Raw genomic sequence first — 23,903 nt, forward strand, 5'->3', positions numbered from 1 at the left:
CTTTATTGTCATTGTTACTGTTGGGGAAATCTTGTTTGTCACACTCCATGTTGAGATTTTTGTTTTGTTTCCTTGAAGAACTGTTGCATGGGGACATGTTTTACGTGATGGCTAGCACACAGCCATGTGCTAATGCATGTAAGTGCACCACATGTCAGAAAGGCCTTTGTGGATTGGATCCTAGAACCTAGCAACCACTGGTGTGGACCAATGTTTTCATAAGGAAATACATTCAGTGCTTCCAGCCTGCATGTTTTAAATCCACACCAGGACCCATCCCCAAGTTAAGAGCTCTGCCTATTAATTACATTCATAGGAGGGAAACATAAAAGAAAGAAATAAAAGGACAGACTGGTGTCAGGTATGGTGCATGATGCTCATCTTCAGTGTCGGCCTGCCTGGATTTGTACTAATCTAGGAGACACACCTCTGGATGTGTATTTAAAAGAGTTTCCAGAAAGGTTTAACTGAGAAGAGAAAACTCACCCCGGAACGGATATGATGCCATTCCATGAGCTAAATTAAAGGACAAAAAGCAAGTGAGCCAAGCGTGAGCCCTCATCCCTAAGCTTCCCAAGTGTGGATAGAATGTGGCCGCTACCTCAAGCTCCAGCTGCCACCCCTGCCTGGCATAATGGACTGCCTAGCCCTTTAAATCGTGAACCTAAATAAGTCACACCCCCCTTGTAGGGCTTTGGTAAGGTGCTTGGCCAGAGCAATAAATATACCAGCTACCATACTATGTGTTTAATCCTCAGAAGTGTCCTGCTCTTAAGAATTACTAGTATTCTCTCTTTACAGATTTGGAAATTTTCATAGCGTGCCTAAGATCACTATTAGGACTTGCTTAAATACAAGCAAGCCGTTGCTGAGGTGGGAACTCTGTTTTCTTGGTCTCAGTGTCCAGTGTTCCAGCACCTCTAGCGGAATCTTACCTGGATGCCTTTCCTCAACCATACTGACAATTTCTTTTGTTCTGTGGCCATCATTTTTCTGCTTTAAAAAAAAAGAAGAAGATAACTATGGTGAGGCTTTGATATTTGCAAATCATAGGCCTGTTGAGTTTTCCAGAAGACCTGACCTAATATCCAAGCAAAGGATGATGGGAGATGGCCAAGGACCAGGGAAGACTGTTTTGAGCATCTGAAGGTGCCTGCAGGAAAAAGCTTCGCAGGAGGCAGGAACAGCAGGTGCAAGTGCTGTGACTGCGCAGTCATGAAGATAGAGTGAGGGACTGGAGAGCATGAGGGTGGGGACAAGGGCAGGGGCAGGGGATGGGGGCGCATGAGAATGGAGAAGAGCGACGGAGTCCATAGGTGCAGGTCATATAGATCTATCAGACCACGGAAAGAAGATTTATAAGGAGGGGAGTGAGGGAAGTGTTGTTGTGGTGTGGTGTGGTGTGGTGTGGTGTGGTGTGTGTGTGTGTGTGTGTGTGTGTGTGTGTGTGTTGCAAGTACATGGGCTCAAATGCCTGGCTCTGTGACTGCCGGGTTCCACTCCAACCCAGTACTGGAAATACAGCCATCCATGCCCAGCTTTTTAAAGCCTAAGCTGGGGAGTCCAGCATGGGTCTTCATGCTGGCAGAACAAGAGTTCTTCTCCACTGAGTCGCCTGGTTTTTTAGCCTTTACCCCAGTGAGTTATGCAGAGTTTGAACAGGGGGAACAAAAGAAAGATCCACTCTAAGTTTCCAGAAGCCTTAATCCTGACGCCATATTTAGAATGGCCAAGCGCAGATGCAAGGAAAGCACTTCTGGGGTTACGGAAGCAATACAGGAGTGAGATGAGAAAGCTGTAGACAGGGGGAGTGGCAGACGACGTCAGTCGTGTCTGATGTCTGGGTATATTTTACAGATCCATTTTAAAAATTATCTAAATGGGCAACGTGACAAAGACTCAAGCATGGCACATTTTACCCAAGTGGAAAGAGAGTGTTGCAATGGGAAAGGAGGAGTAGGTTTGGTAGGGAAAATTCAGGGGTTTGGGACCCATAAAGTTGAGGAACACAGGATGGTGGGCACATGGGGTAGATGTTGAGCGGGAAGCATCCAGACAAAAATACACATTAGGGAATCATTAGTGAGTAGAAAACATTCAAGCCATGATCCTCGATGAAAGCATCAAGTAGGCCATGGCTGTGAGAAGGCTCAGTGGTTAAAGCACTTGCTATGTAAGACGGAGGACTGGCTAGTGTTTGGATCCCTAGAACCTATGTGAATATGGAGTAAACAAGATGCCCTACCTTGAATTTCAGCCTTAGGAGGTAGAGAGAGTCCCCAAAGCAAGCTGGCCAGCAAGAGTCATAATGTCACTGACCTCTGGGCCTAAGAGATTCTGCCTCAGTAAATAAAGTAGAAAAACCATTGGAGAAGTTTCCTGATATCAAGGTCTCTATGTGTAAACACAGTCTCATACGTGTCTGCTCACACATGTACAAACTTGCATATTCACAAATGTATAATAAATATATACAAATAGAAACAAAACTAAGAACGGTGACTACACTTGGTGCTTGGGAAACAGAAGCAGAAAGATTGCTGCAGGTTTGAGGCTTACCTGGTCTATACAAAGAGTTCCGTGCCAGCCAGATATATATTACAAGATCCTGTCTGTCTCTCTCTCTCTCTCTCTCTCTCTCTCTCTCTCTCTCTCTCTCTCTCTCTCACACACACACACACACACACACACACACACACACACACACACACATACACCATACAGGGTGGCGCACATCTGTAATCTTCAAACTTAGGAAGTAAAGACAGGAAGATCAGTAGTTCAAAGCTACCCTCAGCTACACTATGAGTTTGGGACCATCCTGGGTTGCATAAGACCCTGTACTGAGCAATAATTCCAGAAGAGAAGGGAAAGTGGAAATGATAGAGAAAGCCCACGGGTGTTAATGTTCACCCATATGGTTTTCTGTGCCCAAGAGGCCATAGCATAGAACATGATGAATTAGACAAGATCTCCAAGATAGTAAAATATTCTTGGAAGGGACTCATTTGCAATCAAAGAAATAAAATCTTGTTTTAGAATTACCAGTCCATGCTGGGAATCCTAAGACAAGACCTCTAGACCTCTGATGCCAATCCACTGACCTTTGCATCTCAGGTTCCTGGAGAGTTATAGATTCCAAAGGGACCGGGAATGTGAAGAGGAGAGATGGTTACCAAGAAAAATAAGATGTGTACCAGCTCACCTGCAGGAAGCCATCAGTGCCCTCAGTGAGCGTGAAGAGAGGGAAGAGCCACAGAAGTCCAATTCTCATATCCAGTAGCTCCTTCTCTCCTCTCTGGACTGAACACAGACACCCGTGTCTAGTCACCCTGGAGGCTGTGTGCTAGAACAAACATTGTAAGCCAGGACTGTAACTAGGAACAATCACCACCAGCCCCTGAAGATTTACTGGGGTTTTCGTTGTCACATTAAAACAACCAAGAGCTCTGTGAGTGCAAATAACAAAGACAGATTTGGAGTGGCTAAAGTCAAGGATAACAATAAGCCAATCTAGAAAGTTCCCTTCTTGGTACTTTATGGAGTTAGTAATGAATTGTTCTTAGGTTTCAATTTATCTTATATAATTGGCCCAGAACTTAGCACATCAACATTGTGGTGATTTGAATAAGAAGTGTCCCTGGTAGGCGCTGGGATTTGAACACTTGATTCCTGGTTGGTGGTGCTGTTTGGAGGTTGTGGAGCCCTGGGGAGATCATGTAGGGAAGGCTTTGTGTGTTTACAGCTTAACCTCACTTCCAGTTCCATTTCTCCACTTTGTGTCAGTGGTTGACTATATGAACTCTCAGTTTCCTGCTCCCCCTGCCTGCTGTCATGGCTCCCTCCCCATTACAGAGTTTCTCTCTGGACATAAGCTAAAATACATCCACTTATCTTTCAGTTTCCTTTGATTGTCAAGTTTTGTCATAGCAACAGAAACGTAACTAATAAAGACTTGGGCAAAAAAAAATTTTATCTTTTATGTCTATGTTATTTGGTGTCAAAGAATAATAATGCCAACTTGCAATCATTCTGTATAAGCTACTAGGCACATGAGGCTTCTCCATTTTTTAATTTTAATTGAAATTATAGTTAAAATTCAATTTCTGCATCTGGAGCTGAACCAGTGCCACACCTCTCCATACCCATATTCTGCCCAAAGAGAGCTGGTCTCCCAGGAGTGCTGACACACAGGCTTACAAGAGGAACAAGCCCAGAGTCAGAGACAGCAAGACCAGCTAACCAGATGGTGAGAAGCAAGTGCAAGAACATAAGCAACAGAGACCAAGGCTACTTGGCATCATCAAAACCCAGTTTTCCCACCATAGTTAGCCCTGGATACCCCAACACACCAGAAAAGCAAGACTCTGATTTGAAATCACATCTCATGATGATGATAAAGGACTTTAAGAAGGACATAAATAACTCCCTTAAAGAAATACAGGAGAACACGGGTAAAGAGGTAGAAGCTCTTAAAGAGGAAACACAAAAATCCCTTAAGGAATTACAAGAAAACACAACCAAACAGGTGAAGGAATTGAACAAAACTATCCATGATTTAAAATTTGAAATAGAAACCATAAAGAAATCATGAAGGCAGACAACCCTGGAGATAGAAAAACTAGGAAACAGATCAGCAAGTATCAGCAACAGAATACAAGAGATAGAGACAAAATCAGGTGCAGAAGATACCATAGAAAACATTGACACAACAGTCAAAGAAAATGAAAAATGCAAAAAGTTACTAACCCAAAACATCTTGGAAATCCAGGACACAGGAGAAGACCAAATCTAAGGATAATAGATATAGAAGAGAGTGAAGATTCCCAACTTAAAGGGTAAGTAAATATCTTCAACAAAATTATAGAAGAAAACTTCCCTAACCTAAAGAAAGAGATAACCAGGAACATACAAGAAGCCTACAGAACTCCAAATAGACTGGACCAGAAAAGAAATTCCTCCCAACACATAATAATCAGAACAAGAAATACACTAAATAAAGATAGAATATTAAAAGTAGTAAGGGAAAATGATCAAGTAACATATAAAGGCAAGCCTATCAGAATTACACCAGACTTCTCACCAGAGACTATGAAAGCCAGAAGATCCTGGGCAGATGTCATACAGACCCTAAGAGTACACAAATGCCAGCCCAGGCTACTATACTCAGTAAAACTTTCAATTACCATAAACAGAGAAACCAAGATATTCCATGATGAAACAAAATTTACACAATACCTTCCCACAAATCCAGCCCTACAAAGGATTAAAGATGAAAAACTCCAACACATGGAGGGAAGCTACACCCTAGAAAAAGCAAAAGAGTAACATTCTTTTAACAAGCCCAAAAGAAAATAGCCACACACATATAATTCCATCTCTAATAACAAAAATAACAGGAAGCAACAATTACTTTTCCTTAATATCTCTTAACATCAATGGACTCAATTCCCCAATAAAAAGACATACTAACAGACTGGATATGTAAACAGGACCCAGCGTTTTGCAGCATGCAGGAAATACATCTCAGTGACGAAGACAGACTCTACCTAAGAGCAAAAGACTGGAAAAAAAAATTCCAAGCAAATGATCCCAAGAAACAAGCTGAAGTAGCCAATCTTATATTGAATAAAATCAACTTTCAACCAAAAGTTATCAAAAAAGATAAGGAAGGACACTTCCTACTGGTCAAAGGAAAAATTCTACCAATATGAACTCTCCATTCTGAATATCTATGCTCCAAAATGCAAGGGCACCCACATGCATAAAGGAAACTTTACTAAGCTCAAAACACAAATTACACCCCACACAATAATAGTGGGAGATTTCAACACCCCACTCTCATCAACGGACAGATCATGGAAACAGAAACTAAACAGAAGTTATGAACCAAATGGATTTAACATATCTATAGGACATTTGATAAAACCAAATAAATATACCTTCTTCTCAGCACCTCGTGGTACCTTCTCCAAAACTGACCATATAATTGGTCAAAAACAGATCTCAACAGATACAAGAAGACTGCAATAATCTCATGCATCCTATCAGATCACCACAAAGTAAGGGTGGTTTTCAATAACAACAAAAACAAAAGAAAGCCCACATACACATGGAAGCTGAACAATGCTCTACTTAATGATAACTTGGTCAAGGAAGAAATGAAGAAAGAGTTCTATAAAAATGAAGGCACAACATACCCAAACTTATGGTAGTACAATGACATAGTACTACCTAAGGATCCAGCTATAGCACTCCTGGGCATATAACCCAGAAGATGCTCCAACATGTAATAAAGACACATGCTCCACAAATTTCATAGCAGCCATATTTATAATAGCCAGAAGCTGGAAACAACCCAGATGTCCCTCAACAGAGGAATGGACTCGGAAAATGTGGGACATTTACACAATGGAGTACTACTCAGCTATTAAAAACAGTGACTTCACAAAATTCACAGGCAAATGGATGGATCTAGAAAATATCCTGAGTGAGGTAACTCAGTCACAAAAGAACACAACAAGGCATGTACTCACTGATAAGTGGATATTAGGCAAAGAGTGTGGAACACCCATATTGCAACTCACAGACCACATGAAGCTCAAGAAGAAGGAAGACCAAAGAGTAGATGTTTCAGTCATGCTTAGAAGGTATATATGCCTCAATTCCTCAGTGTCTTCAACCATAAAAATACAGATTACAATAAGACAGATATCAAGAATTATATGGATATAACTTATTTGAAAAATCATATCTATATGCTGCAAATTAAATCTGCAGTTAATTGAGCTTGAGCTCTATTTTGCTGATAATATGCAAAATGTATTAAGCACTGTCTTAGTTACGGTTTTACTGCTGTGAACAGACACCATGCCCAAGGCAAGTCTACAGACAGCATTTAATTGGGGCTGGCTTACAGGTTCAGAGGTTCAGTCCATTATCGTCAAAGCAAGAGCATGTCAGCATCCAGGCTGGTATGGTGCAGGCAGAGCTGAGAGTTCAATATCTTCATCTGAAGGCTTCTAATGGAAGACTGACTTCCAGGCAGCTAAGGTGAGAGTCTTAAGCCCACACCAACAGAGCTCGTGTCTCTAGCTGCACATGTAGCAGAAGATGGCCTAGTTGGCCATCATTGGGAAGAGAGGCCCCTTGGACTTGCAAACTTTATATGCCTCAGTACGGGGGAACACCAGGGCCAAGAAGTGGGAGTGGGGGGGGGTGGGAGAGTGGGGGGGTGGTATAGGGAACTTTTGGGATAGCATTTGAAATATAAAATAAGAAAATACCTAATTAAGAAAGAAAGAGAAAGAAAGGAAGGAAGGAAGGAAGGAAGGAAGGAAGGAAGGAAGGAAGGAAGGAAGGAAGGAAGGAAGGAAGGAAGAAGGAAAAAGATACAATTCCCAAACTCAATAATTCACCATTGGAGTAAGTGTCCTTGGTCAGGAAAGAGTAGAGTTCTACCCGCTAGCCTTACCTTGCTTCTTGGTAAACTTAAACTTCATGTGCACACGCCATTCCCATCAGACGCTGCTCTCAGCTCCTGCTCTTTGACCTAAAGACAAAGACAGGGGGTGAGAGGTGGAACAGGGAGGACTATTATACCCATGACCAGTTTTCTGAGGCCTTCGAAGAAATTGTGGACACATGGTGTCTGTGTCACCCTCCCTCTTGGGTGAATGAATGTTCCTCTCACACCCACCTTCCCCACCATCCGGTTTGACAAAGACCCCTCTTAGATCTTTGGCTGCATGAGTCTGCAATGGTAACCTGTGCCTCAATCCTTTTTTGTTTGGTTGGTTGTTTTTTGAGACTGGGTTTCTCTTTGTAGCCCCGGCTGTCCTGGAACTCACTTTGTAGACCAGGCTGGCCTCGAACTCAGAAATCCACCTGCCTCTGCCTCCCAAGTGCTGAGATTAAAGGTGTGCACCACCACAGCCCAGCTTCTTCTTTTTAAAGATTTGTATATTTTTCTTTTATGTGCATTAGTGTTTTGCCTGCAGGTGAGTGACAGATCTCATTAGAGACAGTTGTGAGCTGCAATGTGGGTGCTGGGACGTAAGGTCCTCTGGAAGAACAACCCACTCTTTTAACCACCGAGTCTTCTCTATAACCCCTTCAACCATTCTTTTAGATCTTGGCTTATCTGCTCTAAAGTGTGCCTGTTTCTGTCTGTGTTTACTATTCTCCAAAGCTAATGGATATTTGTCTCTGAAGAAGAGCATTTCAGTCATTCTTCCCTTTCCCTCTGTGTCAGCACCTGGGAATTGATCCAGGACTACTGAACAGACCAATACCTGCACAAGTCCCCCATATAGAATGGCAGAGCAGTGGTTCTCAACCTGTGGGTCATGATCCCTTTGAGGGAGGGGTCAAACAACCCTTTTACAGGGGTTATATATCAGAAATCCTGCATGTCAGAGATTTACATTACGATTCACAAGAGTAGCAAAATCACAGTCATGAAGCAGGAACAAAAATAATTGTATGGTTGGGGGTCATCACAGCATGATGGACTGTATTGAAGGATCACAGCATTAGGAAGATTGAGAAGCAGTATGGGAAAGGATCTGACTGCAACTTAAACATACCTTTCCACAGACTCCAAGTCAACTAAATCACTTGAGTCCACTCTGATTAAGTGCCATGGAAACAGATGTTGCATTGTATTGCTTAGGGAATGATGACAAGAATATGTCTGAGTGCATTCAGAACAAACACATATTTCTAGTCCACACTGATTGAATTCATGATTATATATATTTTTTTTTTCCTGAGTTGTAACACACTTTGGATTTGGATATCTGCCCCACGTGTGTAGTATATGTGTGGTATGTGTGTGGTGTGTGATATGGTGTGTATGTGTGTGTGTGTGTGTGTGTGTGGTGAGGTGTATGGGGTATGTATAGGTGTGGTGTGTGGGGGAATATGTAAGTATGTGTGGTGTTTGTCTGGTATGTGTGTCTGGTATGTGTGGTGTGTGTGTGTGTGTGTGTGTGTGTGTGTGTGTGTGTGTTCTATTTTTCTCCTCTGTTACTATGCTAAAATGCCCTGCCAAAAAGCAACTGAGGGCAAAAGCCTGCATTCAGGTTGACTCTCACCACTTCCCCTGACAGTCAAGACAAACTGCAGAAACTGCAGCAGACTTCCCTACCAGCCGACCAAATCCAGACAGTTTCCCACTGAGGCTTCCTCCCCAGGTGATTCCGGATTGTGTTAATGTGACACCACAAAAGAGTTCTGAGTCTGGGTCCCATGGGGCACGGGCCTGTCTCAACCTCAGTGTGCAGCAATGGCTGGGTGTGAACACCTGATCCTCCTGCCTCTGCTTCTGAACATCCGAGATTCCAGCTATGCATTACCACACTATGATTACCTTGGATATTTTCCTTTGTTTCTCTCATTTCAGTCTTGCTGTTAACTTGTCAAGCATGACTAAGTTAATATCTAAATGCCCTTATGGAATAGAGCCATATAGCAAGGGGAGGTCGGGCTCTCACCCCCTCCTTCTTTTTCTCCAATTCCAGGAAGACTCTTTTCCTTTAGTTTCTAGGTATTGTTTTGCCTGTGGCTTGCAATCCTGGATCTGACGGTCTCTGTGCATGTGTATACCATCTGCCCCTCTCTGTGTGCCAAGGACTATTACTAAGCAAGAGGCCCGGCCTTCGTACCATTCCCCACAACTCACCACTCTCTCTGCCTAAAACCTTTTTTCTCCCATGTGTAGCCTGAGGCTGCAAACCCAGTCCAGAAAGCCTGGGTGACATCTCTGGGCATCATAAGGAAGTCTTCTCTCCTATTTCCTTATTCCCCTTCCTCCTACACTGGATTGCCTCTTGGGATTTTCCAGAAATAGTTATCAGTGATGCATGATCGAGGCTTGTGTTGGTTGGTAGGCTGATCTTGAATAGATGCACCAGAAAGAAAGAAAAGAAACAGAGGGAAGGGGCAAGAATAGAAGAGGGACGTGTGGTGCTCTTTAGAAAAGAGACATCCATATTTTTCCTAAAGCTGTTAAATCTTAAACAGGTCTAGCCTAGCTGTGGATATTATTAAAGAATACCAGCAATGCTCATGTCCAGGTGTATGTACTTCTGGAAGGGTTCTAGACTAGGGAGATGATCTATGCCCTTAGCCTGGTTCTATGAAAGGTGGCCTGCTTCAGGTTCTGGTACCTGTGTAAGTCACTGTTCCTGTCATTGTGACCAAATAATAGCAGACAACAGCAACTTGAGTAAGGGAGGATTCATTTTGACTCCTGGATTGGAGTTACAGTCCATCATGCAAGAGGGCATGGGAGCAGGGCTGTAGAGGTAGTTTTAGCTAAACCTCTTGGGCTCTGGTCAGGTCACACTGTCGCACCATCCCTGGGGCTATATGGATTCTCAAATGAAAGATACACACACGCACACACACACACACACACACACACAGAGGAACTAGCGTCAGTTAATTTTAATATGCCTTGACTAGCTCCAAGGCTGGGCAGTCCTAGTCCTCCATCCAGCTAGCATACACTTCCCTCCAGTACTCCTGGCTCAACATCTTCTAAATCTATGTTTTAACTTTGCTATGCTATTACCTTCTGGGCAGCCCTTCCCATAGGGTCACTGTCCCTTTCCACTTACATTTAGGATGAATTTTCTTCTGCAGCTCTAAATCTGATCTGTCTCCCTCCAAGACATAGTGATTTCTCTCTTCTTCCTCTCTTCCAGTTCCTAACCTGCGCAAATCTAAAAGTTCCACCTCTCTCTCTCTCCACCCCGACATTGGTCATTGGCTCTTTATTGATCAATCAAAAACCAACTGGGACAAGGACCTTCAGCATTTGGACATGCAGATTAATTCAAAGCATATAAAATGACCCAAACAGTAACTACGGCCACCCACTCAGATCCGAAATATTATGTGTCTTTCTATTTCCACCTTGTTATAGTTTGGGGAGCTCATCTTGCTAGATTGGGTCAGAATTTAAATTCTGAATTAAATTAAATTGACCTAAGTGATGCTGATGGTCTGACAGCCAGCACCATGGAGATAGAGGGCTCTAAGCCTTCAGGAAACAGGAGTGCATTTTTTCCAGTAGCTAAATGACCTCACTCAAAGGAGGAGTCGCAACACAAAGAAAGTAAATTGTGTTCACAAACAGACATTTCCACTGCTTGACCTCAGGAACCTAGTGCAGCTTATGTGATTACACACCTCTGCCAGGTACACGCCCCCCCAAGCCCCCTGCTCCCAGCTAGGTCTCCTGCTCATTTCCTATCTGACTGCTTGTTCCCTCTCCCTTTTCCCTCTCTCTGTCTCGTTCACACTCTCTCCCCTCCTAGTTCTCTGTCTTGTTCATCTCTCTATCTCCATCTCTTCCCCACACCTCATTCAGAGGCCAGAAGGATCCCAAAAGCTACAAAAAAAAAAAAAAAAAGCCACCTCAGAATCTTTATGTAATTTCACAAATGAGTTGTCCTTGCCACTAGAGCATGGGTGTTTACATCACATTTCACTCTGGGGGCAGCTAACGCCTGGCCAACAACTGTGTTGGCATTGCCATCTGTGGAAAAGCTTAACCACTTAATCATAGTGGAGGGGTGCCCCCCCTTCCTTGAATTCATTCAAGTGAATTCATTTCTGATAATCCCTGTCCCTTACATAACCACAAACAATCATTAAACTTTGCTGTTGTGCCTCTAGAGACCGGCGGCACATTGTCTCCCCACTCTCTCAGATATGTGTGTGTGGACTCTGAATGTCACTTGTTTACGTCAACAGTGGCCTCATTATCCACATGATTGCGGACCTGAGGTTGCTCACACAGACACTCTCCAGCATTTTAAGCAACAATCCAATCTTAGGTCCCATTGAACTCCAGGCTGGTTTTCTGCCTCAGCGTTTAAGGAATAATGCCAATTCCTCTATAAACAATAGTCCCCGTTAGGATGCTGCCCTCCTCTCGGTCATACAATTACAAGCCCACAGGTGTGCACATATCCAAGGAGGACCAAGAGAATTGCTCTTCAGTCAGAATTAGTCAGATGTGAACAAATTCAACTTTATTTCCACATCTCATGTGGGTTTGAGGGAGGAATCTTTGCATAGAATTCCCCAGAGGGCTTGCCTTATTATTTTGATTTTTTTTCCCTGACTGGTAGATGTAATAGAGAGAATGGGGTTGGGGGCAGGAGGGACACAAAGAAGGCAAAAAAAAAATGTTTGGAGAGCTGACCAAATTTAAGAGCCAAATTTTCTCTGGAAAAACAGTAACCTAAAAGTATCTAAAATTTTCAGTGGATGTAGACAATTATGTACAGACACACAAAAAAGGGGTTTTGTTTGTTTGCAGTTGTTGTTTTGAGCAGGGATCTCCTATAGCTCACGGTAACCTCCAATTCACTCTGCAGCCAACCCTAGAAATTCTAATTCTCCTGCCTCTACCACAGACATTTTAATCGGGGTGGGGTGGGGGTTGGGAGGTGGGGGTTGGGGGTAGGAGGGTGGTTAGATTAAACTCCGGACCTCATGCATGCTAGGCAAGCACTCTACAAACTGGGCTACATCCCCAGTACCCTAGGTGTGCAGAGGAAAAATTTATGTACATGCTTTATACTTTAACACATAACATGGTTGAAGAGGCCTGGGTAAGTCAGACTAACCCTTGGACGCCCTGCTTATCTGTAAGGTCCTGTGAAGTGTAACCAGCTCTCTAGAGTCAGCATCAACCTCTACTCTGAGGGGCAATGCAGATCTGCCCACTCACATCCCCTCAGATTTGGATCCTATGTGCATACTGTCTACTTTCTACTATAAAGTGCTTGTCTAATCGTTCTTTGATCCATTCATGCCAGTCGCCAAACGTAAACCTGAGAGTGCAGAAGATGTTCAATGGGTTTTTTTCTCCTCGAACACTGGTCACTAATTCCTGAGCATCTTTTGAGAAGAGCTGAGACCTCACTGAAAACCTAAGGTCTTAGTTGGGAACAGAGATGGAATTTTTAACCATTCTAAGTCTTGAAGGACCCAAAGAATTATATAGCTCAGTCGATTCCTCTCCATGGACTTTCTACCAATCGGACAAGCTTTGACACATTCAACCACTCTGAGAAGAGGGTTGTCAATTTCCCAAGCACTGTGAAATGCACTGGCTATTAACATAATTGGATGGACTATACCATACAGTATAGCTCCGTTCACTACGAGAAACTGGCTACTTGCAATAAAATCCTACGAACTACCATGCAGTATAGCTCCGTTCATTAAGAGCAACTCCAGGAAGATGACAAGATGCCTCAGTGGGCAAAATGCTTCCTATACTAGTGTGAAGACCTGACACTGGATCCCTAGTAAAAAGAATCATGCAAGGCCGCACATGCCTATAACTCCAGCACCAGAGGGGTAAAGCCAGGAGGAACCCTGGAGTTTGCTGGCCTTTCTAGCCAATTAGTGAGCTCTACATTCAGTGAGAGACCTATTTTTAAAAAATTGTAAATGCATATCAATGGCGGAAAACATCAGAACTCAACTTCTGACCTCCATACATGCACACTCCCACAAAACACATGTGCATATACATACAACATACACGGGGCAAAAAGAGGAAAAATAACCCCCCTGATGCTATGGTGAAGCCCACATTCACAGACACCTGGAGGGGCAGGGACTGACGGGTCTCTGTGTCCCCAGACCTAGATTATGATCCTTTTTTAATGTTACACTGACTGGCTGTACCATCTGAGGTAAGGGTGTGCCTCTAGTCAGGCTGTATCTTTACTATTCCAACGCTGAGCTGGTACAAAGCTTGTTTTCTAGCAGTCTGCATGTCTTCGGCTCTTCATTAGACAGGAAAGTATTCTTCCTGCTGCTAGTCATTTCAATCCAATGCAACCGCCTGCTCCTTCTCCCGGAGGATGTTTTTCTAGCTACTTGTGTGTGCTTTGGGTCTTTGAAGAGCATCATCGGTCAGGATTGTCCCGTGTGCTTAGCTCATCACCCACAGTTTCAGCTGGAATCCTACGAGGGTTTATTTTCCAGAGAGAACTCATCCAATTTGGTTACATTGTAAAAGGTCTAAATGCAAGCCTGGTAGCTTGGAGCTCTGCCAACCAATCATAACGGAAGATTTTTCTCTGGTGCTTTGTACAGTGTGAGTTACCCCAAGTCCTTACAGGGAGATTAATAATTGTGTGACCAAGTTCTTTCTTCCACTCAAGGGTTCAGCCTCCCTGGGATCCTCAGGTCAGCCCTACCTCTCATTTCTATCAGTAACATTACTGATCTGTAACCATCAAAGCCTAGAGAGTCTGAGCATTCCTCATGTTTTGCTTTGCTTTAAAGACTCCTTCACTAAATGGCACTCTGAGGGGAGAAATAAGAGTGACTAACCAGGGCTGGAGAGGTGTCACTGTGGGTAGGACTGCTTGCTGCACAAGTATGAGGACCTGAGTTCAAATCCTCAGATCCTACATAAAAACTGGATGCTTAGCATAGTATCTGTGATCCTGGGACCCCTATGGGGAGATGAGAGGCAGAGATGGGAAAATCTAGCCTGATGTACACAACAGAAAATAACAAGAGTCTCTGCCCCAAACAAAATGGAGAGTAAGGACTGATACCTGAAGCTGTCTTCAACCTACACCCCTGTGTTATGGCATGTGCACACCTGTATTGTACTCTCACATTCAAACACACACATGTACACACACACACACACACACACACTCATGCATGCATGTAAAAAAAACCCTCTAATTTACAAAATGCTTCCTTTTATATTGATTTTTTTGGTAACCTTAGAAACTAATTAGAATTATTTCAATGTACATTTATGGAAAATGAAAAGAGTAAACCTGAATTCTACTTAAAACAATGCTTTAAATCCCCTTTTCCTTGGACTATGAGTCACCCAGACGTTTTCCTTGGAGTATGATGTTAATAACTCAGGAGTGCAATTGGATCCCTACCTCTGTCCGGTAGAAACAAGGTCCCTTGTCTGGGGAGAAGGAAGCATGGATATTTCTCAGTTATCACCCTGAGAAATGTGACTGTCTTGAGTGTAGAAGGAGGCTCTGCTTTACAGACACAAGGACAGAAAGCTGGGCGCGCTGGGAAGGCTCTCCATACAGAGCGGGTGCTGCTGGGTCTTCAAGTGTGAACAGTCCAACTTGAGCTGCTGCAAACTCCTCCAGGCTGAGATATTTATCTACTTTCTTTAGTTTGAGACAAGGCCTCTAACTCATAATCACCTGTCTCTTCTGGGGACTATGGGCACATGCCACCGTGTCCAAGACAGACAATTTGAATAGGAGATCTATTTAAAATAAGGGTAAAATGGAGGCAATATCTCATCTCATGCAAACACCCCTAACCCCTTGTCTTATATAAATGACTAGTATCCTCAACACAATTAACTTAAAGTAAAAGCAAGTTTCTCGGGTACGTCCTCCAAGGGGTCATTCTAGAAAACAAATGATGGCCAGGCATAACAGGGAGCCTAAGAACACTAACCACAACCACACTCACAAGTGTTTAAGGCTCCAGGCTGTGTGCAGAAGCAACCTGGTGTTTCTGACTCCCACTGTCTTCCCTCGAGGGTCGCTTCAGTCGCTTCTATAATACTTCCATTCACACATGCAAATCCCAGGCCAGCCAGGACTTTTCCAGGTTTGGGTGAAGGCTCTGGTCCAAAAGGTTTTGGTTCTGATAGACGTAGCTGAATGACCTAGCTGACCAGGACCCCGTTTTAATACCCTGATAAGAGGCAGAGATTCGGTCTCACCACACCTCAGCCATTTCCACCTGTTTTCTTCTAATGCTTTTAAGATTATAAATAATTAGTCCTGGCTTTATTTTAAATGTTCATGTGAAATTAAAATTTATTTTAAGTATTCCAAAAATGAATGGCCACCAACCTCTTTTCCATGTGGGTAAACTGACAAGCGATGGTTTTAATCTCACTTCTTGGTCCTTGGTAGTTAATAAGATCAATCATTTCCCAGATTGTTAATTAGCTGCTTCTTCTTTTTTTTTTTTTTTAAGCTGCTATCTCAAGTTTTCTATAAGACCACAGACCACTCATTTTCCCCTGAAACACTGCTTGGGACTCTTCATGAAGTGTGAACACTGGTTCTTGGTTTTATTTGAAAACTTAAAATATTCATGAAATAACATTTTTTAATCATTTCCATTGTGTACTTGGAACTTGGGGTAATACTAAATTTTTTTTTCCTATAGAGAGATTGTAAGGTCACTTTTCCTATGTTTTCCTCGAATACTTTGACCAGTCTAAATCTAATGCATTGGAATCTTTGGTCTTGCGGGTTTTTTTTAGGTTTTTATATAAATTTAAGATTAATTTTCATTTCTTTAAATATGACTAGCTGGCTATGCTAACTTCATTACTTGTCTAAAATTCTCCTTATCTGTCTTGATACTCCTTATAAACGTTAAAGTTTACATTTCCATATTATATCATTCTGAGTACTATTTTAATCCTCCTGATGTTTACATTGTCTCTTTTAAATAGTGATCGAACATATAAGAATGTTATGTCCCTGAGAAATATAATAATAAGTATCTTAACAAAAATAACTTGGTCAAGCATGGGGGTAAGTGTTCCTATAATTCCAGTACTTGGGATATGAGGGGGAAGGATTGTTGCAAGTTGGAGGCTAGCCTGGTTCACATATGGAGTACCCACACACACATACAGAGAGAGAGAGAGAGAGAGAGAGAGAGAGAGAGAGAGAGAGAGAGAAGAGAAGAGAGAAGAAAGGAGAGGAGGGGGAGGAGGAAGGGGAAGAGGAGGAGGAAGAAGAGGAGGGTGGAGGAGGAGGAAGAGGAAGAAGAGGGGGAGGAGGAGAAGGTGAAGGAGGAGGAAGAGGAAGAAGAAGGAGGAAGAAGGAGGAAGAAGGAAGAAGAAGGAAAAAGAAGGAGGAAGAAGGAGGAGGAGAAGGAAGAAGAAGGAAGAAGAAGGAAGAAGGAGGAGAAGAAGGAGAAGGAGAAGGAGAAGGAGAAGGAGAAGGAGAAGGAGAAGGAGAAGGAGAAGGAGAAGGAGAAGGAGAAGGAGAAGGAGAAGGAGAAGGAGAAGGAGAAGGAGAAGGAGAAGGAGAAGGAGAAGAAGAAGAAGAAGAAGAAGAAGAAGAAGAAGAAGAAGAAGAAGAAGAAGAAGAAGAAGAAGAAGAAGAAGAAGCAGAAGCAGAAGCAGAAGCAGAAGCAGAAGCTATTGAATTTGACCAGGTTAAGCAGAAGCCATCATACAAAGATAAGTGTGAAAGGTTTCCATGGAAAGAGATAATCTTCTCAACACAGCTCTCTTCATCCAGCACTATACAGGTGGGACTCTGTCCCACTGAGACAAACGGATTCATAACAGGCAGTGCTTATCCCTAAATAGTAACACAAGTCCTCTGAGCAGGGTTTAAATAGTTCATTTCAAATAACATCAACAGCAACCAAACAAGACTCCTGGTCTCTGAGGTTCTGGAGACTGAAAATCTGACCTGGGTCATAGGACAGACACCATGGTGGCCTGATAACCTTCACAACAAGACTCGTTTGCAATCTAGGACTGTGTGCTCACCTCACTTCTGTTCACCTCGGGGCTACACACGAGGAATTTATTACATTGGTAACTTTACACAGCATTCCCATTGCAGTTTTGTGTGTATAAGTGGGTCTCTCTATGTGTGTACATGTGCCCCTTCACATGGAGGTCAGAGGTCAATCTTAGATGTTATTTCTCAAGTGCCGTCCAGCTTTTTTGAAACAGGGTCTTTCACAAAGTGGGCTAGGCTGACTGGCTTGTGAGCCGCAAAGATCTTCCTAGAATAACAAGTTGGGCCGCCATGCTCAGTGTGTTTGCATGGGTCCAGGGGATGGAACTCAGGTCCGCATGCTTGCTTGCAGGACATATGCTTTGCCAACTGAGCCATCTCCCCTGGTCTATTTTCTACCTCTAATATTAATCCCTGAAACTTTTCATTCTGAAAGGGCTAGTCCTTTCTTCTATCACCCATTGAGTGAGAACCTGTAGGGGGTTCAAAGATCGATGACGATTTAAAAGCACCTGCTGCTCTTGCAAAGGACCCAGGCTTAATACTAGACACCCACAGAGTGGCTCACAATCATCTCTAACTCCAGTTCCAGGTCACCTGATGTCCTTAGGCATATGCATAGTTTACTTGCATACATGAAGGCAAAACATCCTTGCACATAACACAAAAGAATAAAATAAAGAACAGGGGCATCTGGTATATTGTCTGAGTGTCTGGGGGAGGCTATGCGAGAAGGTTCTCTCTTCCCAACCAGGGAGTGTTCTAGTCACAGAGTCTCAGCCAGATTGGGCATGCTCGAGAGGATGCTTGAGGCTGTAATAGTATGGACCATTCAGTTTAACCTACCACATTCCAAAATGATCTTTACAGCCATGAAGACCATATATCTACCCACTAAAGAACTATGGCCTTCACACCATGCAATGACTACTTCTCTAGGAAGGTAGCCCAAGCAAAAGTCTAAGACATTTGAGACAGTTTCCTCTTCATAGCTGTAGGTAAAGCCCTGTGAAGTTAAGGAAGTTAAGAGAGCTATGAAAGCTATTTTTGATCCTTGCAAATATATAGGGTGGTTCCCACAGTACATGGTTTTGCAAGGTGTGGCTTCAAGTAGAAATGTGAATTGGGTGACATTTGTCCTGCAGGTGCCACCCCTCTACTGTCTGGATTCCTTACCTTGTGATACACATACCTTCTGCTGCCATGACCTTAGATACCCTGTATCCTTTTGATTATTCTATTTCTTCTTGTTCACAACCAAAAAGCTTACATCAATCACTGCTAGGCACGTAGTCACCCATCTATAATCTCAATACTTAGGAGGCAGAGGCAGAAGACTCTAAAGCCAGCCTGGACTGCATAGAGAGACCCTGTCTCAAAAATAGATCCATAGATGGATAGGTAGGTAGGTAGGTAGGTAGGTACGTATGTACATACATACATACATACATACCATTTTCACATGCCCTGGCTTAAATGAATATGTGCATTTATTTCTCTTGTCTGTGAGTGTCTCTGCAGTGTTTGAATTGAGGTGTGAAGGAGAGAAGAAGACAGATAATAGCTTGCACACATGCACATATACAAGCATGCATACATGCACACATGCACTCACATACTATTCTGGAGCCTAGCAAGGGAAGTTTCCATAGTAGCAGTGCTGACACTGCTTTTAAGACATCTACTGCCTTCTAGAAGAAGTAAGACATATATGCCTTCCGGGTAAATATCACACCAGTTTTGTGAGTGTACACAACAAGTCTACAGGGCTCAGCACACAGACATCTTCCTGCCTTTAATCTTAGTCCTCATGGTTAGTGAACCATAAAGGAAGCGGCCCCTCTTACAAGCCAAGCCAAGCAATGTATTCAAGCCTTCATTCCCTGCCTGGCCATCCTTGTCAGAGAGATAGGCTTTAATTTTGGTTACGGCTGGGTGATTAGTAGAGATTTTATAATGAAATTAGAGAGAATTTAACCCAAGGCTCTACCAGCTTAGCAATCTTGACTGATTATAGAAGGTTGTTGTATGTAAGTTTGCTGTTTTCTATAATCTCTGTTTCTCTCTCTCTCTCTCTCTCTCTCTCTCTCTCTCTCTCTCTCTCTCTCTCTCTCTCTCTCTGTGTGTGTGTGTAAGGAAATGGATGTGGTTCATATATGTGAGTGTGTCTGTGTGTGTCTGTGTGTCTGTGTGTATGTGAGTGTGTGTCTGTACTGGCTCTATTCCAAGTACCACATAAATATAAGTTTATCTTAATAGAAATTGCCATGGAAAAGCCAAGGTCACTTCTCTAAATCCCCTCCCACCTTGACCTGTCCATTCATTATTGTTATTATTATTACCATCAGCATCATCAGCATCATCGTCGTCGTCAATCATGTGTTTTTGCCTGCACATGTATGATGCAAAGGGCATGTGAATACCATGTAGATGTGTGGAGGTCAGAGGACAACCTTATAGAGGAATCCAACTCCCACCATATACCTGAGCCATCTCACTTTATCTGCTGAGCCTCTCAGCCAGTGCCTTGACCTTCTGTTTATTCTTCCTTCGGTACCTTTCTACCCTTTTGTCTCTGACGTGAGGGATGAGACAGCGTGTCAGGTTCACATAAGTGCATCCCTTACTGCTGTGGTTAAGACCGGATGGGATCTCACGTAGCAGGTCAGGCTGGCTTCACACTCTTTGTAAAGTGGAGACTGACCTTGCACGTCTGATCCTTCCACCTCTACCCTGCAAGGGCTGGAATTCCAGGCTGTGGCACCACCTCTACCCTGCAACGGCTGGAATTCCAGGCTGTGGCACCATGCTCAGATGTAAGTGAAGATTTTTATGGAAAATAAAATCGTGACTTTTTCTAGGCCTGTGGAGTCATCTTATATTTCCTCGGGGAAGAAATAAGGGGCAACCACTGTAAAGGCCAATGGCTTTTCTGAGAGTCACCAAGGGTGTTCAGTCGGGAGGAAACCTTCAGATTTATACTGGTCCGTGCAAGGTTCCAATAGACCGTAGTGGAAATAAATTTACTTGTCTCAGACACTTAAGGTGGCACAAATTTGTGATTCCAGAACTTGGCAGAGGAGGCAGGAGGATAAGGGATTCAAAGTCAAAGCCAGCCTGGGTTATACCGTTGAGTTTGGGGCCAGCCTGCACTACATGAGACCTGTCTGGAACAAAGCAACCTAATAAATAAAATCCATTTTATCTTCTCAAGCATGCACTTGAGAAACAAACAAACAGCAGTTATTTTTAACAGGCTTCCTGGAGGAAGCTGTCATATGTTAGGGAGTCGAACTTCTCAGGTCCGTAGCAGTGGCCTGCCCTGTCCTGGGGAGAACCCTTGGCTTTCAGGGGGAAAATAGTCTAGCATTTGACATGGAGAAAAATCTCAAGTTACACAGTTGGGGAGAAACAGAGCCCTGTTGTTTCTACCAGTTGCTTCAACGACTCCCTTCCTTGTTTATCTTTTCAGGAAATGAGATGTTGAAATCAGAATATTCCCCGTAGAGTAAAACACAGTTTAACCAACAGCGCTTGGGTCCTCAGGAATCACACAACAGCTGTTAGCTTACCTGGGACTCTGGACTTCACCGCACAGCTGAGCCTTTCCCCACTGTTCCCCAGCCACTGGCACCGTTGGGAGATGCCAAGGGACGCTGGTGACCCAGGACAGGACTGGCAGCCACAGGTCCACTGATGTATCTATCACCAGCTCAGGCCAGGTTGCTGCTCTGCTGAAAAACACTGGGACACACCCCCTGCAGAGGGAAAGCCAACAGGCTTTCCTGTGCTCCCTCCCGCCCACTCAGAACCAACATCAGAGCTAGTAAAACAGGCAGTCCAGAGACCAAAGACTTCCCGTTTCTGCCACCAGAGATGTGAGGCTGAGATTGACTACAAAGGGGACAAATATGCTCTTGGGCATGCAGATCAGGATCCTACAAAAAGTCATTCCCTTAGGTGCTCCTGTCCAACCCTTCTGGACATTTTGGGGAGTCACACCTCATAAAGTTGAAGAAATGCAGCCCTCCCTGCGGAAGTGCTGAGGAGAAGCAGGTGAGTTCTGTGGGAGAGTAGATAAGATCTCTTCTTTTCCAATGGTCTCACTCGAAGCTGAAGCATCACCATGCCACTCTCCTGACTACAGGGCCCACAGACCTCCTCATGGAAAAAACCGTGGAGTGGACAGCAGCTAACAGGACGGCAGGGACGGGCTGAAGGTGAATGTCTTTTAATTACGATCAAGTTCTATCTAAGGTTTCATCCAGCTTAGAAACCAAAGGGTGACCTCTCACTGATGACCAAGCTGACTCGTGAATGGCTTTGTAGTCAACATAACTCTCAACGTGAACAGCCTCATCTAAATTACACAGGGGGCAAAAATGTGATATTTCTCAAAGAGGAAAATGTCCCTGAATTCAGTGAACTTCCTCGTTTTATTTTGCTTCCTTTAAGTATGCAGATTTTACAAATGGTTCGAGGTGGTTTTACAGTACAAATTCGAGAATAGCATAGTGTTGGGTAAAAATAAAGAGCCAGGGAGTAGGAATGTTAGCTGAGTATGGTAGCTAATGCCTATAATCTCAGCATGTGAGGCAGGAGGATTGCTTTGAGTTCAAGGCCATCTGAAGCCCTAGGCTACAAGCCAGCCTGGACTACAGAGTGAGAACCCACCCACATATATATACATACATACATAATGCATACATACATACATACATACACATATACACATAGATACATATATTCATACATACACACATACATGTGTGTGTGTGTGTATGTGTGTGCACATGTATGTGTGTGTGTGTGCGTACTGACTCTGTACTGGTTCTGTTCCCAATACCACATAAACCATGGTGGTGTGCATCTGTAATCTCATACTTAGGAAGTAGAGGCAGGAGGGTCAGAAGTTTAAGGTCCTCCTCCTTGGGCATATGATGAGTTCCAGGTTTTCCTGTGCTATACAGGAAGATCTTACCGCAAAAATAAATAAATAGATAAACAGACATACAGATAAATAAATAAGAGAACGTTTAAAAGGTAATGTCAAAACCATGCAAATGATAATCAGAGTGATTATTATGTTTTACCAACTCAAAACATCATGCTCGGCCCAGAACTCCCTAAGATCCGTGAACAGAAGGGAAAGGCTTATCTACTGGGCTATCCTCGTCTCCTTTTCAGAGTAAAGGAAGCCTCACCCTAGGAAGGAGAAGATTAATCTAAGGGCAGTGAGTTTCGGGGGAGATATCCTTGTGTTTGGGGTGTATTTCCAACACGAGAGGCTACTTAATCTCTCATCAAAGCCATCAGGGTCCCGAGGCATATTCTTAACTCTTGCTTTCCACACAGCTGGGCTGCTCAGTCTATATCGTAACCCTTCTCCAGCCAGTGTAGATCTGACACAATAGGAAACCTAGCAGGAAAAGGGAGCCCATCTGAAAACCTCTATTATATGAAGGTGCTGGCCACTGTCCCCTTGTCTGTCCATCAGCCTCTGAGAGAGGAAACTTAGAACGGAATGGAGTTAATTTTATTTTCTTCCTATTCTCTTATGGCAGAGTTCTGCCTCTCCAAACCAACCGGTTGTGAGAGGCACCAAATTTCCCCGCAGTACAAATGGCTGAGAATGTCTAGACATATACCCAGCTCCATACCTGGCAGTCTAGGATTAGAACAGGCGTTTCTTTTGCTCTTGCTATATTAAAATGTGCTGCCCGCAGAAGCGCCTTAGTCGCCGACAGCTTCATGGCAGGCAGCTCATAAAATGGGGCCGGCCAGGTGTGACGGGGTACGCTGTAGTCTCAGCGCTCAGGAGACTGAGGCAGGGGGATTGCACACCTCAGAGGCTAGCTACATAGTGAGTTCCAAGTCAGCCAGGGGTTCATAGGAAGACCCTGTGAAACAGGAGAATGTACATATGGAAGTAAATAAAATGGGGTTGGAAAACCTCCAGGTTTTTTTGGGGGCAGGACCATGGCTGGGAAGTCGGACAGTAGTCATGGAGGGGGACCACGAAGCAATAGAAGGTCAGACGGAACAGTTGGTTTACAGGAAGCTAGATATAAATCACTAGAAGTTCAGAGGGAAGGTCCCTTACTCACCTTGGCTGTGTGGTGCTCAAGCAGTTCTTGGGGATGATTGTGAGGCTCTCAGCACCAATGGGGGCCCTACCATGTCTCAGAGCAAAAGCACCTGAGAGGATGCTAGAAAGTAAGCAGTGGCCTTGGGAGACTAATGACTATGCTGGTTTGGGAACAGGAAGGAGAATATGAACCTGAACCACGAATACTGAATAGTTTGTAATCCCAAATCTAAGAAACGAAGGTCACGCTGTGTCCAATATTTAGGTTATTT

General features: G+C 43.6%; 1 protein-coding gene across 2 annotated transcripts in view; it reads right to left on the minus strand.

The window, feature by feature from the left end:
- The window catches only part of Adgrf1 (adhesion G protein-coupled receptor F1), a 58,230-nt gene extending 37,001 nt beyond the window's left edge, over positions 1–21,229 (minus strand). Inside the window, exons 1-4 of one of the 2 annotated variants that reach the window (XM_085832997.1) lie at positions 21,116–21,229; positions 7,475–7,552; positions 3,206–3,346; positions 936–993 (exon numbers count right to left, since the gene is read on the minus strand). In XM_085832997.1, coding sequence (XP_085689123.1) covers positions 936–993; positions 3,206–3,274 — 127 coding nt within the window. In that variant the 5' untranslated portion in view covers positions 3,275–3,346; positions 7,475–7,552; positions 21,116–21,229. Of the gene's footprint in view, positions 1–935; positions 997–3,205; positions 3,347–7,474; positions 7,553–21,115 lie in introns of both variants that reach the window. The other variant, XM_085832996.1, reaches the window with a different exon arrangement.
- Between the last annotated feature and the right edge of the window lie 2,674 nt (positions 21,230–23,903).

The sequence above is a fragment of the Mus caroli genome, unplaced genomic scaffold (genome assembly GCF_978045245.1).
Source record: "Mus caroli unplaced genomic scaffold, Mus_caroli_1 scaffold_18, whole genome shotgun sequence".
Lineage (NCBI taxonomy): Eukaryota > Metazoa > Chordata > Mammalia > Rodentia > Muridae > Mus > Mus caroli.